The 16,694-nt window shown below is 46.2% G+C and overlaps 1 protein-coding gene across 2 annotated transcripts in view; it reads left to right on the top strand.

Annotated features, from left to right (window-relative positions):
* Window positions 1–11,009: 11,009 nt before the first annotated feature.
* Window positions 11,010–16,694, top strand: part of LOC123504041 (protein trapped in endoderm-1-like) — a 38,577-nt gene continuing 32,892 nt past the window's right edge. For both annotated transcript variants that reach the window (XR_006674690.1, XM_045254290.1), the window contains exon 1: window positions 11,010–11,671. Coding sequence is in view for 1 of the 2 variants with exons in the window: in XM_045254290.1 (XP_045110225.1) it covers window positions 11,494–11,671 (178 nt within the window). In the remaining variant the exon portion in view is untranslated. The remainder of the gene's footprint in view (window positions 11,672–16,694) is intronic.

Genomic DNA, 16,694 nt, shown 5'->3' with positions numbered 1-16,694 from the left:
AGTGCATATGACCAGATGAACAACCCGGGAAGAGAAGGAGGAGGTGGCGTGAGAGCAGGAGGTTGTGGAGCCATGTGAGAAGAGAGGAGTTACATTTGTGAATACGTGAAGTGAAACAACAAGCACTTCAAACATTCTGGCGCTGGAGTGGCTAGTCGGAGGCTGGACAAAGGGTAAAGGGGAAACGCGTGTCAGGTTCCCAGTCACCCTTTACGAGGCACTCAGGCGGGTTATTGACTGGGGAGGTGGAAGGCGAGGCAACCTGTCTACGTCCACTCTTGGCCTTTTTAATCCTTCTCCATCGTTGCCATTATCTATCCTGCGTCGCCCGTTCTATGTAAGATTGTGGGGTTAGCCATAAACTATCTCGTAAGGAATAGGAAAAAAAGAATGTGTTTTTAGTGTCTTCTTCTTCATCTTCTTTCTTCCTTTGTGTTTCTTTTTGTTTTACTTTTTTCTTACTTAGCTTTTTTTTATATATTTTTATTTTTACTTGCTGGTGTTTATTATTTTTCATTAGTTCCTCTTCCTCCTCCTCCTCCTCCTCCTCCTCCTCCTCCTCCTCCTCCTCCTCCTCCTCCTCTTCCTCCTCTTCACACACACACACACACACACACACACACACACACACACACTCTCTCTCTCTCTCTCTCTCTCTCTCTCTCTCTCTCTCTCTCTCTCTCTCTCTCTCTCTCTCTCTCTCTCTCTCTCTCTCTCTCTCTCTCTCTCTCTCTCTCTCTCTCTCTCTCTCCTCTCTCTCTCCATCTTTTTTACCCCATCCATTCCCTTCCATCTGAAGAGAATATTTCACCCCTGGATAGGCCTACAGATGAGAAGTTAGGCTCACGAAACGATGTGGTCAGATTTTTTTCAGAAGGGTCACTTAAAACTCTCCATTACCGTCCTTTAATTCGTGTTTTGTTTAGCTTTATCATTTATTATCCTCGGGTTTCTTCTTTTACTGTCTTGTTTTATTTCTTTATTATCTCACAGCGTTGAGTTATGATGTGTGTGTGTGTGTGTGTGTGTGTGTGTGTGTGTGTGTGTGTGTGTGTGTGTGAAGTTAACTATTAAAGCCACTACTATTAGGCCTTGAATGACAATACTACTACTAACAACAGGACGATTTGAACAATGTACCTACAAACAAATTTTACACCAAGCTGCGTGACCCATTACCTACCTCCCGTAAGCGATATGGCAGTGTATGAGTGGACAGGATACCCTAATCTTGCAACCTTATCGAGCACAAACAAGTTGCACCGTCAAGCAGTGGGCAATCCCAAGCCACAGTTATTTTTATCTCCTGCATCACATAACCTCAGCCATTTAACCCCTTCAATACTGGGACACATTTTTACCTTGAGATTTGTGTACGATTATACCATTTTATTGACAATAGGGTGGATCTAGAAAAGTCAGAAGATGAATGGCCACAGTCTTCAGTATTTTGATCCCCCACATAAGTTTCTGAAGCTGTATGAAATCACCAAATAGTAAGCACAATGAATATAGAAACGCGTCATAAAGGGTTAACAGTACGAAGTCATCCAGCCTGGCCTTTCTATATTCTAAAGGTCACACGTTTGTTAATTCCGTCACCTTGTCCCCATCTCTCTTCCCTCTCAGCTGGTTACGGTATAGTGTTTATGTTACCGTGTCTGTGTTGTTTAGGGAATACTTGCTAAATTGTTAACTGAAGTAAATTGAGTCTTAGCACAAGTACATAATTATTTAGCACTTTTTTTTTCTTAATCTCACGCCAAGTCAAGTATATTACATTGTGTTGTTCAGTATTGATATCATTATGTGTACGTACGTGAATTTAAGCCTCAGTGTGTGTGTGTGTGTGTGTGTGTGTGTGTGTGTGTGTGTGTGTGTGTGTGTGTGTGTTCTTTAACTTCGATGAAAAATGGAATTAATGAAGGATAGAAGTTTGATATTTTACTGAATTCTCCTCCACTTCCATCTCCTCTTCCTCCTCCTCCTCCTCCTCCTCCTCCTCCTCCTCCTTCTCTTTCTCCTTCTCCTTCTCCTCCTCCTTCTCCTCCTCCTCCTCCTCCTCGAGAACTACCCTTAATGTGCAGCAGCTGTGCCAGGCCTGCGTGGATCTAATTATAAGACAAAAAACCCGAAATGACCCAAAAATCCTCGTGAAATCTTTCTTGAAAATGCAGCAATACATTCTCATGCTCTCCCTTTCCTGCCGAGTAAGAAGCAGAGGGAGAAACCTTGCTCTGTATACACTTGCGCTGCTGACAAGTGTACTAGTGGTGGAGGGGCCTACGAGGGGAAACCAGGGTCCGCGGTCCATTCAGAAACTCTACACCTCCTCCACCCTCTTCCTGCGCGAGGGGACTACCGTGGCGACAACCGTAATGAACCTGTCGACGAGTAGCGGCGGATGGTGTAACACTCCTCCTCTTCTTGATCCATCCTTAGCTCTCGTCACCGTTCCCACCGCCCGTCCGCTAGTCCCACCCCACACACATCCCCTTCTGTGTTCCCCTCGCTCCTACACAACTACTCCCTCACCATCCATCATAGTTTGGCGTAGATGTGAATAAGTGTTAGTGTTTCCTTCACGTGACCTTTGCATAGAGACAAACAAACGGGTCTCTAACGCAAGGAGGAATGAGATGGAACTATGACGTTTGTGGCTCTTAGATAAAAGGGTCTCTGTCCTTCTTAAACCTTTGTTCGTAGCCGCGTCACTCTACCCTCGCCATTGGGGCTTTAGGTGTCGATCAATTGGACGTGTGATAGGTGCCCTAACGTATCATCCCTCCCCGTGTAGTCGCTGCCATGCGCCTGGGTCGTGCTGGTGTCTAGATAAGCCTGCTGCTGAGGTTTTATATGGCCTGAAGGCTCCCTAGTGTGCCCTGCTGTGTCCTGGTCATCTCTGTGGTGTCCGTGACTGGCTGGCTGAATTAGACAATGGTCATGAATATATTGTTATTGTGTTAAGTAAATGAGGTCAAGGTGACAAGAACAACATCAACATTTAATACTACTACTATTCAGTCTTCTACTACTACTACTACTACTACTACTACTACTACTACTACTACTACTACTACTACTACTACTACTACTACTACTACTACTACTACTACTACTTACACTACCTCTACTACACTACAAATATAACAACAACGACAATGATAATACTAACACAACCCCTTTTACTGATCCATTACAAACGTAATTTCCCTTTTCTTCACTACAAACACTAGTAACTCTGAATATCTCAGTCACATGGGGAAGGTGTCTTCTTACACAGCTGCCCCAATGTGTTGACACGCAGAGCCTTTCCTGGCGAACAGCTTACAGTGTGTGAAGCTCCGGGATATTAACAGTGTCCATGGGCGTCTTGTGTCCACAAACTGAAACGGTTCTTCCCAGGCGAAGGCATGTCCTCCCCTACTGGTTGCATTTTTTGACATTAGGTAGCATCCCATGGCATCACTGTGAGGGCATTTCAGTTGGCAATGTAGGGGAGTGTACAAACGGGGAGCTCTTGAAACTGGGGCTCAGGACTCCCCATCATTTGTGGTAAAGGAGTCTAGTAGGGCCAGCTAAGGTCCCTGAGGCCAGACGCGGCACCTGCCAGGCAGCGGCCCGCGTGGTGTGGCTTGCCTCCTCTGCCTTTCCCTCTCCCTCTCTAGCCTCTATCTCCCACACACCCATACCCTGGCTGGTCTGGGCGGGTGGGCGCCGTGGGAACCCGGAGCACCGCAACCCTCAGACACACACACACACACACACACACACACACACACACACACAGAGAGAGCTAAGAGATTTCATGAGTCGGTTTGAGATTTCGTGCACATGCGTACTACTTGCCAATGAAGCATGTAGTACCTTCTCGTACGTGAGAGATGAGCCGTGTAATACTAAATGCCGCGTGTGTCCCCTGGTGGTAGTGGTGGTGGTGGCAACTAGGAGTAGTAGTAGTAGTAGTAGTAGTAGTAGTAGTTTTTGTTGTTGTTGCTGCGGTTATAATATAAACAGAAGTAGTAGTAATACCAGTAGAAGGTTTGATAATGTTATAGCACCAGCAACAACAACAACAACAACATCACCAAACAAAAAGCGCTAACAACAGTCGTAAAGCCACTGCCATTACTGTCATTACCATTGCTGCCACAAAGCCTATGAAATGCACCTCGTGGCCTGTCCGTCGCCAGTGTCTTTCAAGCAGGACTAATTACCTTTCAACGGCAACCTTTCTCACCTCACGAATCAGTCATGCACCGCCAGTTATAAGGACGCGGGGAGGACTGGGCGGTGGGCTGGAGAAGGGACGGGAGGGGGAGGTGGCAGCGGCAGGCAAAGCATACAAACTTTGTCTCCCTAACGACGAAACATTTAGAAACGAAATCCTTGCGATAAACATGTCGAGCAGATAAATAAAGTATATTAGAACACTGAACTCATCCTGGTGAATTTGAATAGCTTTTTTTTTTTCAGAGAGAGAGAGAGAGAGAGAGAGAGAGAGAGTGTGTGTGTGTATGTAGTGTATAGGATTTAAATCAAGCTCGTGATCTCCCTCCCCACTCCTCACCAACTGTGTGTGTGTGTGTGTGTGTGTGTGTGTGTGTGTGTGTGTGTGTGCGCGCGTGTGTGTGTAGAGTGAGGTAAGAGAGCAAGAGACAAGGAGGGGAGTAAGATAATCTTTCACATCTTTGCGTCACTGCCCGGCGTGCGGTCGATGCCAACAGATTAATAGGTCTTACGGATTTATGTGACTTGAACCTCACTCCTAACCCATCAGTCATGGTGGAGAGCAAACAAAGAAACAAAGCAACAAACTTTCTCTCTCTCTCTCTCTCTCTCTCTCTCTCTCTCTCTCTCTCTCTCTCTCTCTCTCTCGTTCGTGTCAGTGTTTCTCCTGCAAACACTTGGATCTTGAGTGGCGAGCAGAACAGAAGGAGGCCCCTGCGTGCAGAAATCTAACCCCTCCTAAGGCTTGTGGGTACGGATGAGGCAACACCAGCAGGGCTTTTAACAGTGGCCACACACGGGCAGACTCACTCGCGCCTTACTCCACACCACACATTTCTTCTCTATCTCGCTAGTCACGAAGTCTGTTGCATCTCTCTCTCTCTCTTCCCATTATCGCTCCCATCACGTTAGCTGTCCTCGCGCGCCCATCACTCACCCCAGACTACAGTAAATGTTTGTTCTTTACCTCCTGTCCTTCTTTCCCTCATACAACACCCGTAGAAGATGGTCTATAGTAGCAGCTCAGGTCACGGTATACAGACGGACTGCGATGTGTGTGTGTGTGTGTGTGTGTGTGTGTGTGTGTGTGTGTGGGTATGCGAGTGTGTGCAGCAACAAGGTGTCTTTGTAGGGAGTTATGAATGGCGTGCTGAGCCCTCTAGTGTAGGCGTCTGGTACCCCTTCCCTCCTCCACCACCTCCTCCCTCTTTCCAACCCTCTCCCCTTCCGTCCCTTCTTGACACACGTCCCCATGTTTGTGTGTGTGTGTGTGTGTGTGTGTGACTGCAAGGTGTATAATGCAACACAGCTAAACAAACAGAACAATCCACCAGCCTGTTGTGTCCTTTCCGTGTCTGTGTCGCGATTGTGAGGCACCTCAGGGCCCAACAAAACACGTCCCCTGGCCCCCTCCTCCTCCTCCTCCTCCTCCTCCTCCTCCTCCTCCTCCTCCCCGCCATGAAGTGCTGTCTAACCGCAGCCCGTCATGACTGATGGCCCGATAAAGCCTATTCTTGTCTGATCTGTTGAAGCCTCTCGAGGGAAGAGGGGAGACGCAGCGAAGTGGCGCCGCGTCCCACCCCTTGCCTCCCTCTTTGGTGACCACGCAGCACAAAGCCTTCCTCGTACTGCAGAGATGGGCGGGAACGTACTGTCGAAGTAGCTGAATGTCGGCGGCCCTTCAGGAACCATCAGGCGGACAAGAAATCCCCTTTACACATTACGAGAAAAGATTATAGTAAAACGTGGTGGTTTGACGTGTGGTGGTAGGTTGTTGCCGGGAACCCGTATCGATGAAAGAGTTTGTTGTAGATTCCATTAATCAACACTCGCACGACAACCACGGTCCGGAAGTCACAAGCGTTGAGTTTCACCATAGATCCACTTCATCAGAGAACTGTACTTGTTTCCATATTGAATTACATATACTCATGTACTGACATAGAAAAAATGCAAAAAAATAAATGCCATAAAAGCTTTCTCTAAAACTAAATTAATTTGGATTTATGAAAAGTAGAAATATTTATGTAGAAAGTTTATATCAACCCAAAGAAATGTTGTTGTTTTTCTAGACTTGTTTAAAAATTAAGTTTGGTTAAAGTTTCCAAGAGATGACAGAGCCGCGCTATTATTATTATGTTCGGTGGACAAGAAACATCACCTCGGCCAGTAGCCTTAATTCACTCAACACATGGCAAGGACACTGCCGCACATGAACCAAAACACTTGCTGGGCTGTATTCCAGAATGTTTCGCCAGATAAATCTAACTACTTTTCAACAAGCTTCAATGGAAGTTATTAGCGTTTCGAGAGGTGTTTTCATGATTCTGCACGAGTAAGAAAAGAAAAATATTTAAAAACCCAGCAAGTGATCTCTCTAACCTTTTAAAATTAATCCTCGTGAGTGTACCAAACGGAATTAGCATCACCAAACTTTTATCCCACAAATGTTCAGTGAATGATGCATAAACAAGCAAGGATCTTCGGTATGATACAAAAATCCTCGTTGGCAGTTCCGAGGCGAGGCTTCAGGAAGTGTTTATGTGAGGGCGTCATGGATCTCACCGCCTGACAGCACTCGTTGTGGCGTCGCCGTTGTTTATTATCGTTAGGGCGCGGCGGGGCGTTCACGGGGCGCGGGGCTGACTGGCCGTTGTGGTGCCTGAAGGTTGCGCAACACCTGTGAAAGGCCGCCTGTGTGGGAACAGTGGTCGTCTTCCGTGTGTTTGCCCTCCGCTGGCGAAAGATTTGGCTGGGGCTTCTTTCAGTTACGAAGGGACGGGGGCAGCGGGGTTGGGTGGGGTGAGTGCTGGATGCTAGCCTGAGTCAAGGAAGGTCGTGGCAGTGGAGGAGCGGCGAGTGGTGGAAGGGAAGGTGAGAGTAGTGAGAAGATGGGGCTCTCCTGACTCACTGAATTCTTGAAACAAATCCTAGACTTTACTGTGGATTAGACAAAAAGAAAACGTGACTAGGAAGAGAGATTTAATGAGCATGAAGACTAGATAGGTATGAACTTCTCTTAATATTAACAAAACTCGAGCATGTTCCACACTTTCAAATGCAGTGGCCCATAACTGATAGTCGCATGTATATTTGGGTGGCAGAGATCATTGGCTAAGGGCAATGGCCAGCGCCTGCCAGCCTCAAGCTCCTTCCCGTCTCGCGCAAGGAAGGAAGCAGTGACAGGCCCACAAGTGTCCTGCAAAGAAACGTGAGAAGAGAGGCGTGGTGTTCAGTCCTTCGGGAGCAGCACAAGGGCGTCCCTTTCTCCCTCTCCCTCTCTTTCTCCACCCCTCCCTCAACGCCTCCTTTGCCTCTTCCGTCCTTTCCTCTCATTTATGCACACACCTTACCAGTCGATTTTTTAAACATTTTCCCCGGTCTGACTGCTCATATAAGGTGTTACTCATGTTTGACGGCTCCTCCGGTTTCCCTGGTTCCCCTCGGTTGGTGCGTCAGGTTGGAGTGTGTACAGTCTTGCCCTCAGCGCTTGTAACGCCTCATTGTTACCTCCATGGCAATAGGAGGAAGCGTGAAGGTGGCGTAAGGTTATACACTAGGGTTGACTTACGCACCCGCTGACTTGAGCCTTTGGGAGGTGAAGAGGAAAGCGAGAGGGGAGAAGAAGGGAGGTACGGGGCGTGACGGCAGCGCCTCCGTCATCAGGAACCATTTGTCTCGCTGACTGCCAACGCCGCCGACACGCCCGCCTAACTTCCACGTAACTCGACCTCTTAATTTGGGTGGTTTCGCCTTACACACCCGGGCATCTCTCTCCCGGTCCCGCCCACCGACCACCCCGCCTTGCGTCCCGCCCCTCAGCTACCGGCCTCAGATGTGCTACAGTGCCTGGCTTGTAAATGAACACAAGTGCGTGTGACTAGAATGTGTAGCGGTTCCTCTGTCATCGGCCATGTGTATGTATAGTATTTCCTAGCTGACTTTATGCAATGTTTACCAATATCTAAAAAATATATATGCATAAAGGTAATCCTTGCCGCTAATATCAATCCAGTGACCTGCTTTTTTGAAAGAGGAAGCTACTGATCAATAACATTTGGCAATCCGAAATGTTCATATAAAGAAAGTCTTGTCTCGCATCATTTCTGATTAAAAAAAAATATATATATATATTCCTTGGCACTGATATCTAATCCAGCAACTTCATATTTCTAAATGAATGGCACTGAATTATCTCATCGACGTTGTAGCTTACCATTGAAGAATACAGTACGTCTCAGGCTGGAGGTAATGCCGTGCTCTGTTTATCACTTACAGACACTGGCCCAGTTCTCGAATACTTCAAAATCTTATCTCAGGTGCTTTTAAGACATTTGTCCTTGAACTTTGACTAATTCTGTGGAATCTTTTAAGGAGACTACAATTCCAGTAGGCCTTTTTTCTAATATTGTTTTTTTTTTTTTTTTTTGCCCTCAGTAGTTCTCCCTCTTACATAAAGAAAAGTTCAAATCTTTAATATATGAATGAAAAATATATACCAGAGCTCGTGATGAAATACACGGGATAATGAAAAGGTAAAATTATTCTTGTACTGCTTCTTCTGCCTGAGCCGCTTGTTTTGAGCTGAATGACAGATAAGAGCAGCCGTCCAGCAAACGACTGAAAGGACAAGAGATCCTATGTTGCAATGGTTTTACGTAGAGCAGGATTTCCTTAAGTGGCAGAGAGAGAGAGAGAGAGAGAGAGAGAGAGAGAGAGAGAGAGAGATGGACGGATGGACGGTCGGACGGACGGACGGATGGACGGACGGACGGACAGACAGACAGACAGAGACAGACAGACAGAAAGACAGACAGACAGACAGACAGACAGACAGACAGACAGACAGACAGACAGACAGACAGAGAGAGAGAGAGAGAGAGAGAGAGAGAGAGAGAGAGAGAGATGATTTACAACCACAACAAGGTCAAAGAAAGAAAAAAAATGACCAAATCAGTTACCTGCAACCCACAACAGACACAACACAGCGACTCCCAAGATCAAGATCACGTGAGCGAGATCATGAATACCACCATAAACCTATCTAATGATCCCCAACCCATGCACAGACACACCCTTAGAATCCATAGACCCCTACACACCTTCCTTTCCTTATTAGTATTTAACGCTCTTATCCTCACCTCAGAAACCATCTCATGCCCCTGTGGTCTTCATCTCTACAACCCTGAATCTCATAAGTAAGTGCATCTCTCCTCTCCTCGTCTTTTTATCGTGCTATATCACTTTAGATTAGATAGTGCAGCTTCTCAGAAACATTCACATAGAGGGCCAAGATGTATTTGTTCTTCCTTTGTGAGCCTTTGTGTTCGTTAGCCTCAATGTATCGGTCGCTCCTTGCAGTTTACCATTGAAGAATACAGTACGTCTCAGGCTAGAGGTAATGTAGTGCTCTGTTTATCACTTACAGACCCTGGCCCAGTTCTCGAATACTTCAGAATCTTATCTCAGGTGCTTTTAACAGCCTTTATATGAGGTTATTGGGATCTTGAAGAGTGTTTTAATGAACTTATTAGCAGTTTAACAAAATCTCTGCATTATTAAGTGAAAGAAGAGCACTAGAAAATTACTATTCGTGTCTATGTCCTTTAAAAATAATTCTTATGAGAGGCAAAAGTGTTTCAGAATAATGCCACTGACAGAGAACACATGTGATGTCCTCGATTCCTTCACTTGAGAGGCAAAATAATCACCCTCAGTGTCTTAATTCACACCAGCACTAGAAACGTCAACCAGTACAGCTATTAAGACTATCACCGCCATCACCACCGCCATTGCGCTAAAAACTTCGTCACGACAGCTTTCAACTTTACAACCATCATAAACACCACCATCACTACCACCATCACATCACAAACGTTAGCATCACCACTACCATCACTATCACCTCAACATCAGTAACATCACCAGCAGCAAACGACACAGTATTTGTTCTCACGGATGTATTATTTTCGCTATCTCGGAACCTTATGTCACGTTTGTTTTGCGTCGTTTGGTAGAGAAGAAGAGGAGGAGGACGAGGACACCTGGGTCGGGACGGCACGCCACGGAAATACGGGCTAAGCTGTGTGAGTATTGGCTTATTACTAACTAAACTGCAAGGTGATGATAATGCAATGATAACTGTGAAAAGAACAACAACGATGACGATGATGATAATTGACACAGCTGCAACGTTAATAACATAACAACAACTACAACAATGATCATTCTTCTTTTACTGCTGCTGCTACTACTACTACTACTACTACTACTACTACTACTACTACTACTACTACTACTACTACTACTACCACCACCACTGCAAAACAACAACAACAACAATAACAACAACTACAGACCAAGAGAATAATGGAGAGGGAAGGGAGGGAGAGAGGAAGGGAGGCAGGGAGCAGCATCAGCAGTGACTGGAAGCACAATGACAGGGAGTGACGGCCGAGCTTTGTGAGATCTTACTGTTAATTAATTGCCAGTTAAAGTCTTGGAGTCCTCAATGGAACTTAATTGTGTTCGGGGAAATTCGATAGTTTTACTGCCCGCACATTGACGGAGGATGAGGAGGAGAAAGGGGAAGAAGAAGAGGAGCATGTGGAAAAGGAAACAACCTCTCTATCTTTTCTCTTTGTAACTACTGTTGTTTTTCTGCACTGCACATTTCTAGTTTAATTCTCAGCTGAATTAATATCACGCAGACCTGTACGGAACATAACGAGCAGTAGGTGTAGCGCAACTCGGAAGAGGGTAGCGTGTGGCACTAGCTCGGGCAGGGGCAAACAAGGCGGTGGTGGCTGGTGGCGAGGCGCAGCCCACGTCAGTCAGGCAAGTGGAGGCGGAGAGTGTAGAGGCGGATCGCTCGGGTCACGCTCACTCTTCTCTCACAGTCACGCGCTCTTCCTGGCTCTCTCTTCTGTCATTCTGGAATTATTGTTCTTCGCAAAAACTTCTACCAAACATCTAAGGCTGGAACATATACATTTCTTTTCTGAAACAGGAGTGTTGTTAAAGTATCCAAGTGGTGGTGTGTTCGCTAAACTTGTCTAGCGTGGAGGTGTGCGAGGTGACATCCATGACGCTGCCCTGCCCTGTGTTCCCTGCAGGTGAAGGAAAGAGTTGAAAAGTTAACCGCTGAAGATTTTCAAGTGACTCTAAAACCTTCTTGAGTCGATATTGAAACATTTCACTGTTCAAACTCAAAGTGGTGTGAGGTGCCTACGTGTTTAGTCCTTGACCCGGTGTACAGTGACAATGGAAGCCCAAACGGCTGCACTTGTCGAGGAGGCGCCCTCCATCAACCACTCCACTCCTAGCGTGGAGGATGACAGCGGCTCCCAGGGAGATGTCGCTCGCCTCATCCACTACCCGAGGTCCGCCACAATCTTTGCTGCTATTGCCAGCATCCTCTTCATAATCGTCGGAATCTTGGGTGAGTCTTTAGTCTTTGTTTTTCTTGGTGTTGTGTGTAGAATTATCTTGTGGTGGAGCACACTGCCGCCACACGCTTGCCTCTCGGTAACCTGTGAGACGAGCAGCACGTTGTTGCGATGCCTCGCCGGCCGTCTGGCCAGTGTCGCCCGACTGACCACTCATTCCCTCCCCCATTCACGTCGAGACGAACATCCCGAGTGAGGCCAGAGTGCGAGGTGTTCCTGGGGAGGGGGGGCAGGCACTCTGTGTGACGCGTCCACTGGAAACGCCGCCACATGCACACAGGTGTCCACAAACTTCACACCCGCCCTTCCCTTCCGCTGGTTCACGTGTGTTCATGAGTAGACACAGTGAGTCACCACTAGCCACGAATTAGTGGAACGTTTACAGAAGACAGTTATTGGACACATTTCCTCCATGACATCTAACAAGCCTTTTTTTACCTGGAGGCCATTATCTGAGGCGACAGGTGTGTGAGAATAGCTCCGGGCGCCACCTGGCCCAGTGAGGGAGGTGTGTCTGTCTTCCCTCCCGTCCGCTCACCTGCAGGACCAGAATAGCCAACCTGCAGCCTTGCATGATTCATCAGGTGCTTAATTTACCACACGTTTGCAATCCAGGGGTCGTTCTCCGGACACGACACGCATCCCGCAAGGGCAGCTGCAGTGACCACGAGGCTTCCAAGGTCGTCTGGGGTTCTCGCGCTGCGGTCTGCGCCAGTCGTCACTCATGGACTGAATGTTTTCAAGGGGAGGTAATCACGGGAGGACTGGCGGTGCAGTGCAGAGTTGATTTACGTGGAACGCCTTGTTTGTGTCCGTCAATCAAATTACTGCAAGCATGCGTCACAACAAGCTAGGACCAATGCTCTGTTTTACACGTGCGTATATTCCCTGCCAGATTTAAGGGGAACAGGTTTAAGTGGCATTAATTAATTCGCCGTGAGAGCAGGTTGTTGCTGAGCTGCCTTGCGCCCACGTGCACCGCGAGGAAGACCACTCGGGCCCCGCGTCGCCCACTCAGGAGATAAGAGCCGCGCCCTGCCTCTCAACCAATGCTCCTCACCGCTCACGCATACTAAAAATAAACATTAGGTAACCACTAGCGTACTAGCGTGCGTATTGCTGCTCAATCACCACCAGTTATCTTTTCATTAAATAGAAATCTCCTTACAGTTTATCAGTACTTGGAAGTAATGGCAAGACGAAGATATGCAAGTATTCATACCACACACTCATCTGCCTTCACTAACCATCTAATCTCTTTCAGTTCGTGTCTCTCTCTGACCAATACTTCAGATACCTTGAGTCTTTACCCTCAAGTTTTTTTGCTGAAAGGTGTAATTTAGCTAACGTTCCCTGATACACTGCCTCGCTTCCCCTTCACTTCTGCAGGACACCTTATGGATTGCTCATCTTTCCTTCTTACCAATACTATCCTTGCGACCATTTCATTTCATTAACACACACACACACACACACACACACACACACACACACACACACACACACAGTCGGAGCGCGTGTGTGTTTGCTCGTATATCATACACGTATATGTATTTACTGAATGAATAAACAGGTAGGCAGATAATGAGCAGTTGTGTGTGTGTGTGTGTGTGTGTGTGTGTGTGTGTGTGTGTGTGTGTGTGTGTGTAATAATAATAATGATAACAATAATAATAATAATAATAATAATAATAATAATAATAATAATAATATACGGTTTATTAGGAGTTGCAGTACACACATACTGAAAATATACATAGGGGTGGGGGGCAGCTTATGTCTAGTATTCTATCCTAGTGATTTATGGCTCGTACCGTGGTGGGTATGGCGCTGTTTTTATAGCGGTCGGTTCTAGTGTGTGTGTGTGTGTGTGTGTGTGTGTGTGTGTGTGTGTGTGTGTGTGTGTGTGTGTGTGTGTGTGTGAACGAGTGCGCTGTGATTTGTTCTCCCATTGCGCCATACACCGCCATACAAGTACCTGGCAGATAACTCCTATAATAGATAATAAGGCGACTCCTGAATAGTATAATATGCTCAATCGTAAATACGTCTCTTTGTGCTCGGGAAACGGCAATAATACTGTGATATTTGCGGCAGTTGAATTATTAGTTATGCAGGAAAGTTGCGATGAGATGAAGCGGAGGTAGATGGATAAGGAGGATAAGGAAGAGAGAGATCGTGAGCTTGGATGATGATAAGCTAAAGTTACTTGAAAAAAAAAAAAACGGAAAGCAACTCGGAACGCCACTCAAAATTCCATAGTACTTTGAATTAAAATCTCTTGAAAAACTTTGCCGTATAGAAAACCAGCATCTCAGACTCCCCTTAAAGTGATTGTGCCTTGCTTTTTTTTTTTTTTTTTGTGAGTGGGAAGTTACAAAGATAGTTTACGTGACAACCTGACTCGAAGAAAGAAAAAAAGTTATAATTTGATCAGAGGAAGAAAAAAGATTAGGTAATCTAACCCGAAGAGATAAGAAAAAAAAAATGTTACAATTTAACACGAAGAAGAAAATCATCTAACACGAAAAGGAAATAAAACGATAATCTAACTTGAAGACGAAAGAAAACGTGATAATATAATCCAAGAAAGGAAATAATGAAGTGATAGTTTATCTCAAAGAGTAAAAAGAAAAAAAATCAAAACCGAAGAGGAAAAAAAACATGATAAAGATAAACCAACACAATAAAAGAAAGGAAACATGATAACCTAACCCAAAATACAGCTTCCCGTGACGTGACGCCTTGTGAACCGATGGACCGCTTTACATTAGCTGACACGAACTTCTCTACCACGCTGTCATTTGTGTCTAGAGGACTGGACATGTACTGACTGTTCCTGTGGGAGAGTCTGTGATGTCTGGGTGTAAATTGTCTCTGCCTTTTTTGCGTAATTTTGCAGCCACCGGGGAAGAGGAGGAGGAGGAGGAAGAGATACTAGGAGAGAAGGGAACAGTCAGTCATCTCCTTCCCCTGAGTTTGTGATATCTGGGTGTAAATTGTCTCTGCCTCTTTTGCGTAATTTGCAGCCACCGGGGTTGCTCATGAAGGAAAAGGAAGAGGAGGAGAAGGAGGAAGAGATACACACTAGGAGAGAAGGGAACAGTCATCTCCTTCCCCTGCCCACACCACACGTAGCCCCCCAAGCCACGTCCGGCCAGCCATTAGGTGCATCCTCCGCCACATCGCTTCTACAAAACAGCGCACACTTGTTTTGGAGGGTGCCGTGTGGTGCCCGACCAGCTCAAAGGCACCGGGATACCGCGTGCCGCCTCGCACCACCCTATATTATACCGTGTCTCCTGTGGTGAAGCGCGACACTGTAAATTATGCTAAAGATGTGACTGTGCGTTGTGTGCGATAAGGTGTGAATGACTTCCCGTGTTGATATCTGCTCGCTCCGTGTGTATATCCGGCCGTTCTCCATTTAATAGCAGTAGTAGTAGTGAGAGGAGTATTTGTTGCCGGAAGTCAATTTTGATGCTTATTATCTTCTTCCTTTCCGGTGTTTGCGTCTAATCCAGTGTTTGTCCGTTGTCGCGAGGTGCATCGTCACATGACCAGGCCTTTGTGACGACACGAATAACTGCATCAATCAGTATAATCGCCACTCATCTCTACCGGCACTGGAATGAAGATGAGGCAGGGAGGGAGTCATGAGAGAGGATTAGTACGTCAGGCATGGATCTGGTATCATGAATATTAAATTGAGACTATTGCAACTCCCAAAGTGTTGACCGCTTGTCTCTCATTAGTGTCTGTAAGCTGCTGACACTAACCACGCCCAGACCACTACACTACGACCACTGCCACCACTACTACTGTCATATTACCGCTCTCCCACTCCTCCCCTACCCGTCTTCTTTCCCTCTCCCTCTCCCCATGGCACGAACAGCTTCACTCCTGCCTTTTTCTTAGTGTGATGCAGTGCAGGGGTGAATGGTGCCTGCCCTGCCCTGTCTCTCATCCTCTCTTGAAGCACAGGTTGTTAGTGAGTGGAAATTTGGGGAAAATAAGTACAGTTTTTGTCTTATTCAGTAGATGGACGAGTCGAGAGAGAGAGAGAGAGAGAGAGAGAGAGAGAGAGAGAGAGAGAGATTAAACATGTGAAAATATCATATTATACTCTTAAATATTATACTCGGCTTGCCAGTGGTGCGGTTTGTCATGTGGTATTCGTTACGTTGCCCGGCGTGGCGTGAATGGAGGACGCTCTCTGTCACTCTAGTCACCGCCATCCTGAGACACACACACACACACACACACACACACACACACACACACACACAGACTGAATCCCTTTAGCACTTCCATTAAGTAGAATAGGTCACTCGTTACACGTCTACTAACCAAACACAACGCCAGTTAGGTCAAGATAAAGTATGACTCCTGTAGATGCCAAGTACTGCTACCAATACCATCACTACAGCTACTACTTCTACTACTACTACTACTACTACTACTACTACTACTACTACTACTACTACGTCTACTATAACTACTACTCCTACTCCTACTACTACTTCAACCTTATAGCAAGAATAGAAACAATAATTACTACTACTATTACTGCTACTACTACTACTACCACTATCCCCTTAGAACAAATAACAATAACTACTACTACCACCACCACCACTACTACTACTACTACTACTATTACTACGTTACCCTTGTCCTTCATCACGTGTCCTGATTTCCCTTCATGTGTCCTTCAGTCATGTCCACCTCCCTTATGACTCGTGCCAGAAAGTCATGTGCTTGGACTAGTATGAGTGTGTGTGTGTGTGTGTGTGTGTGTGTGTGTGTGTGTGTGTGTGTGTGTGTGTGATAAGGTGCCTCCTCTAGCATACCTACTGTATCTGCCTTGGCTCATGCGGGCACCGTTCTGCTTTTTGGGTAGCGACTGTATGTAGTTATGAAGAGCTGTCTAGTGCTTCTTCTTCTTCTTCTTCTTCTTCTTCTTCTTCTTCTTTTTCTTTTTTTTCTTCTTCTTCTTCTTCTTCTTCTTCTTCT

This window comes from Portunus trituberculatus, chromosome 15 (genome assembly GCF_017591435.1).
Source record: "Portunus trituberculatus isolate SZX2019 chromosome 15, ASM1759143v1, whole genome shotgun sequence".
Taxonomy (NCBI): Eukaryota; Metazoa; Arthropoda; class Malacostraca; order Decapoda; family Portunidae; genus Portunus; species Portunus trituberculatus.
This window is presented reverse-complemented; position numbering and strand designations above follow the sequence as displayed.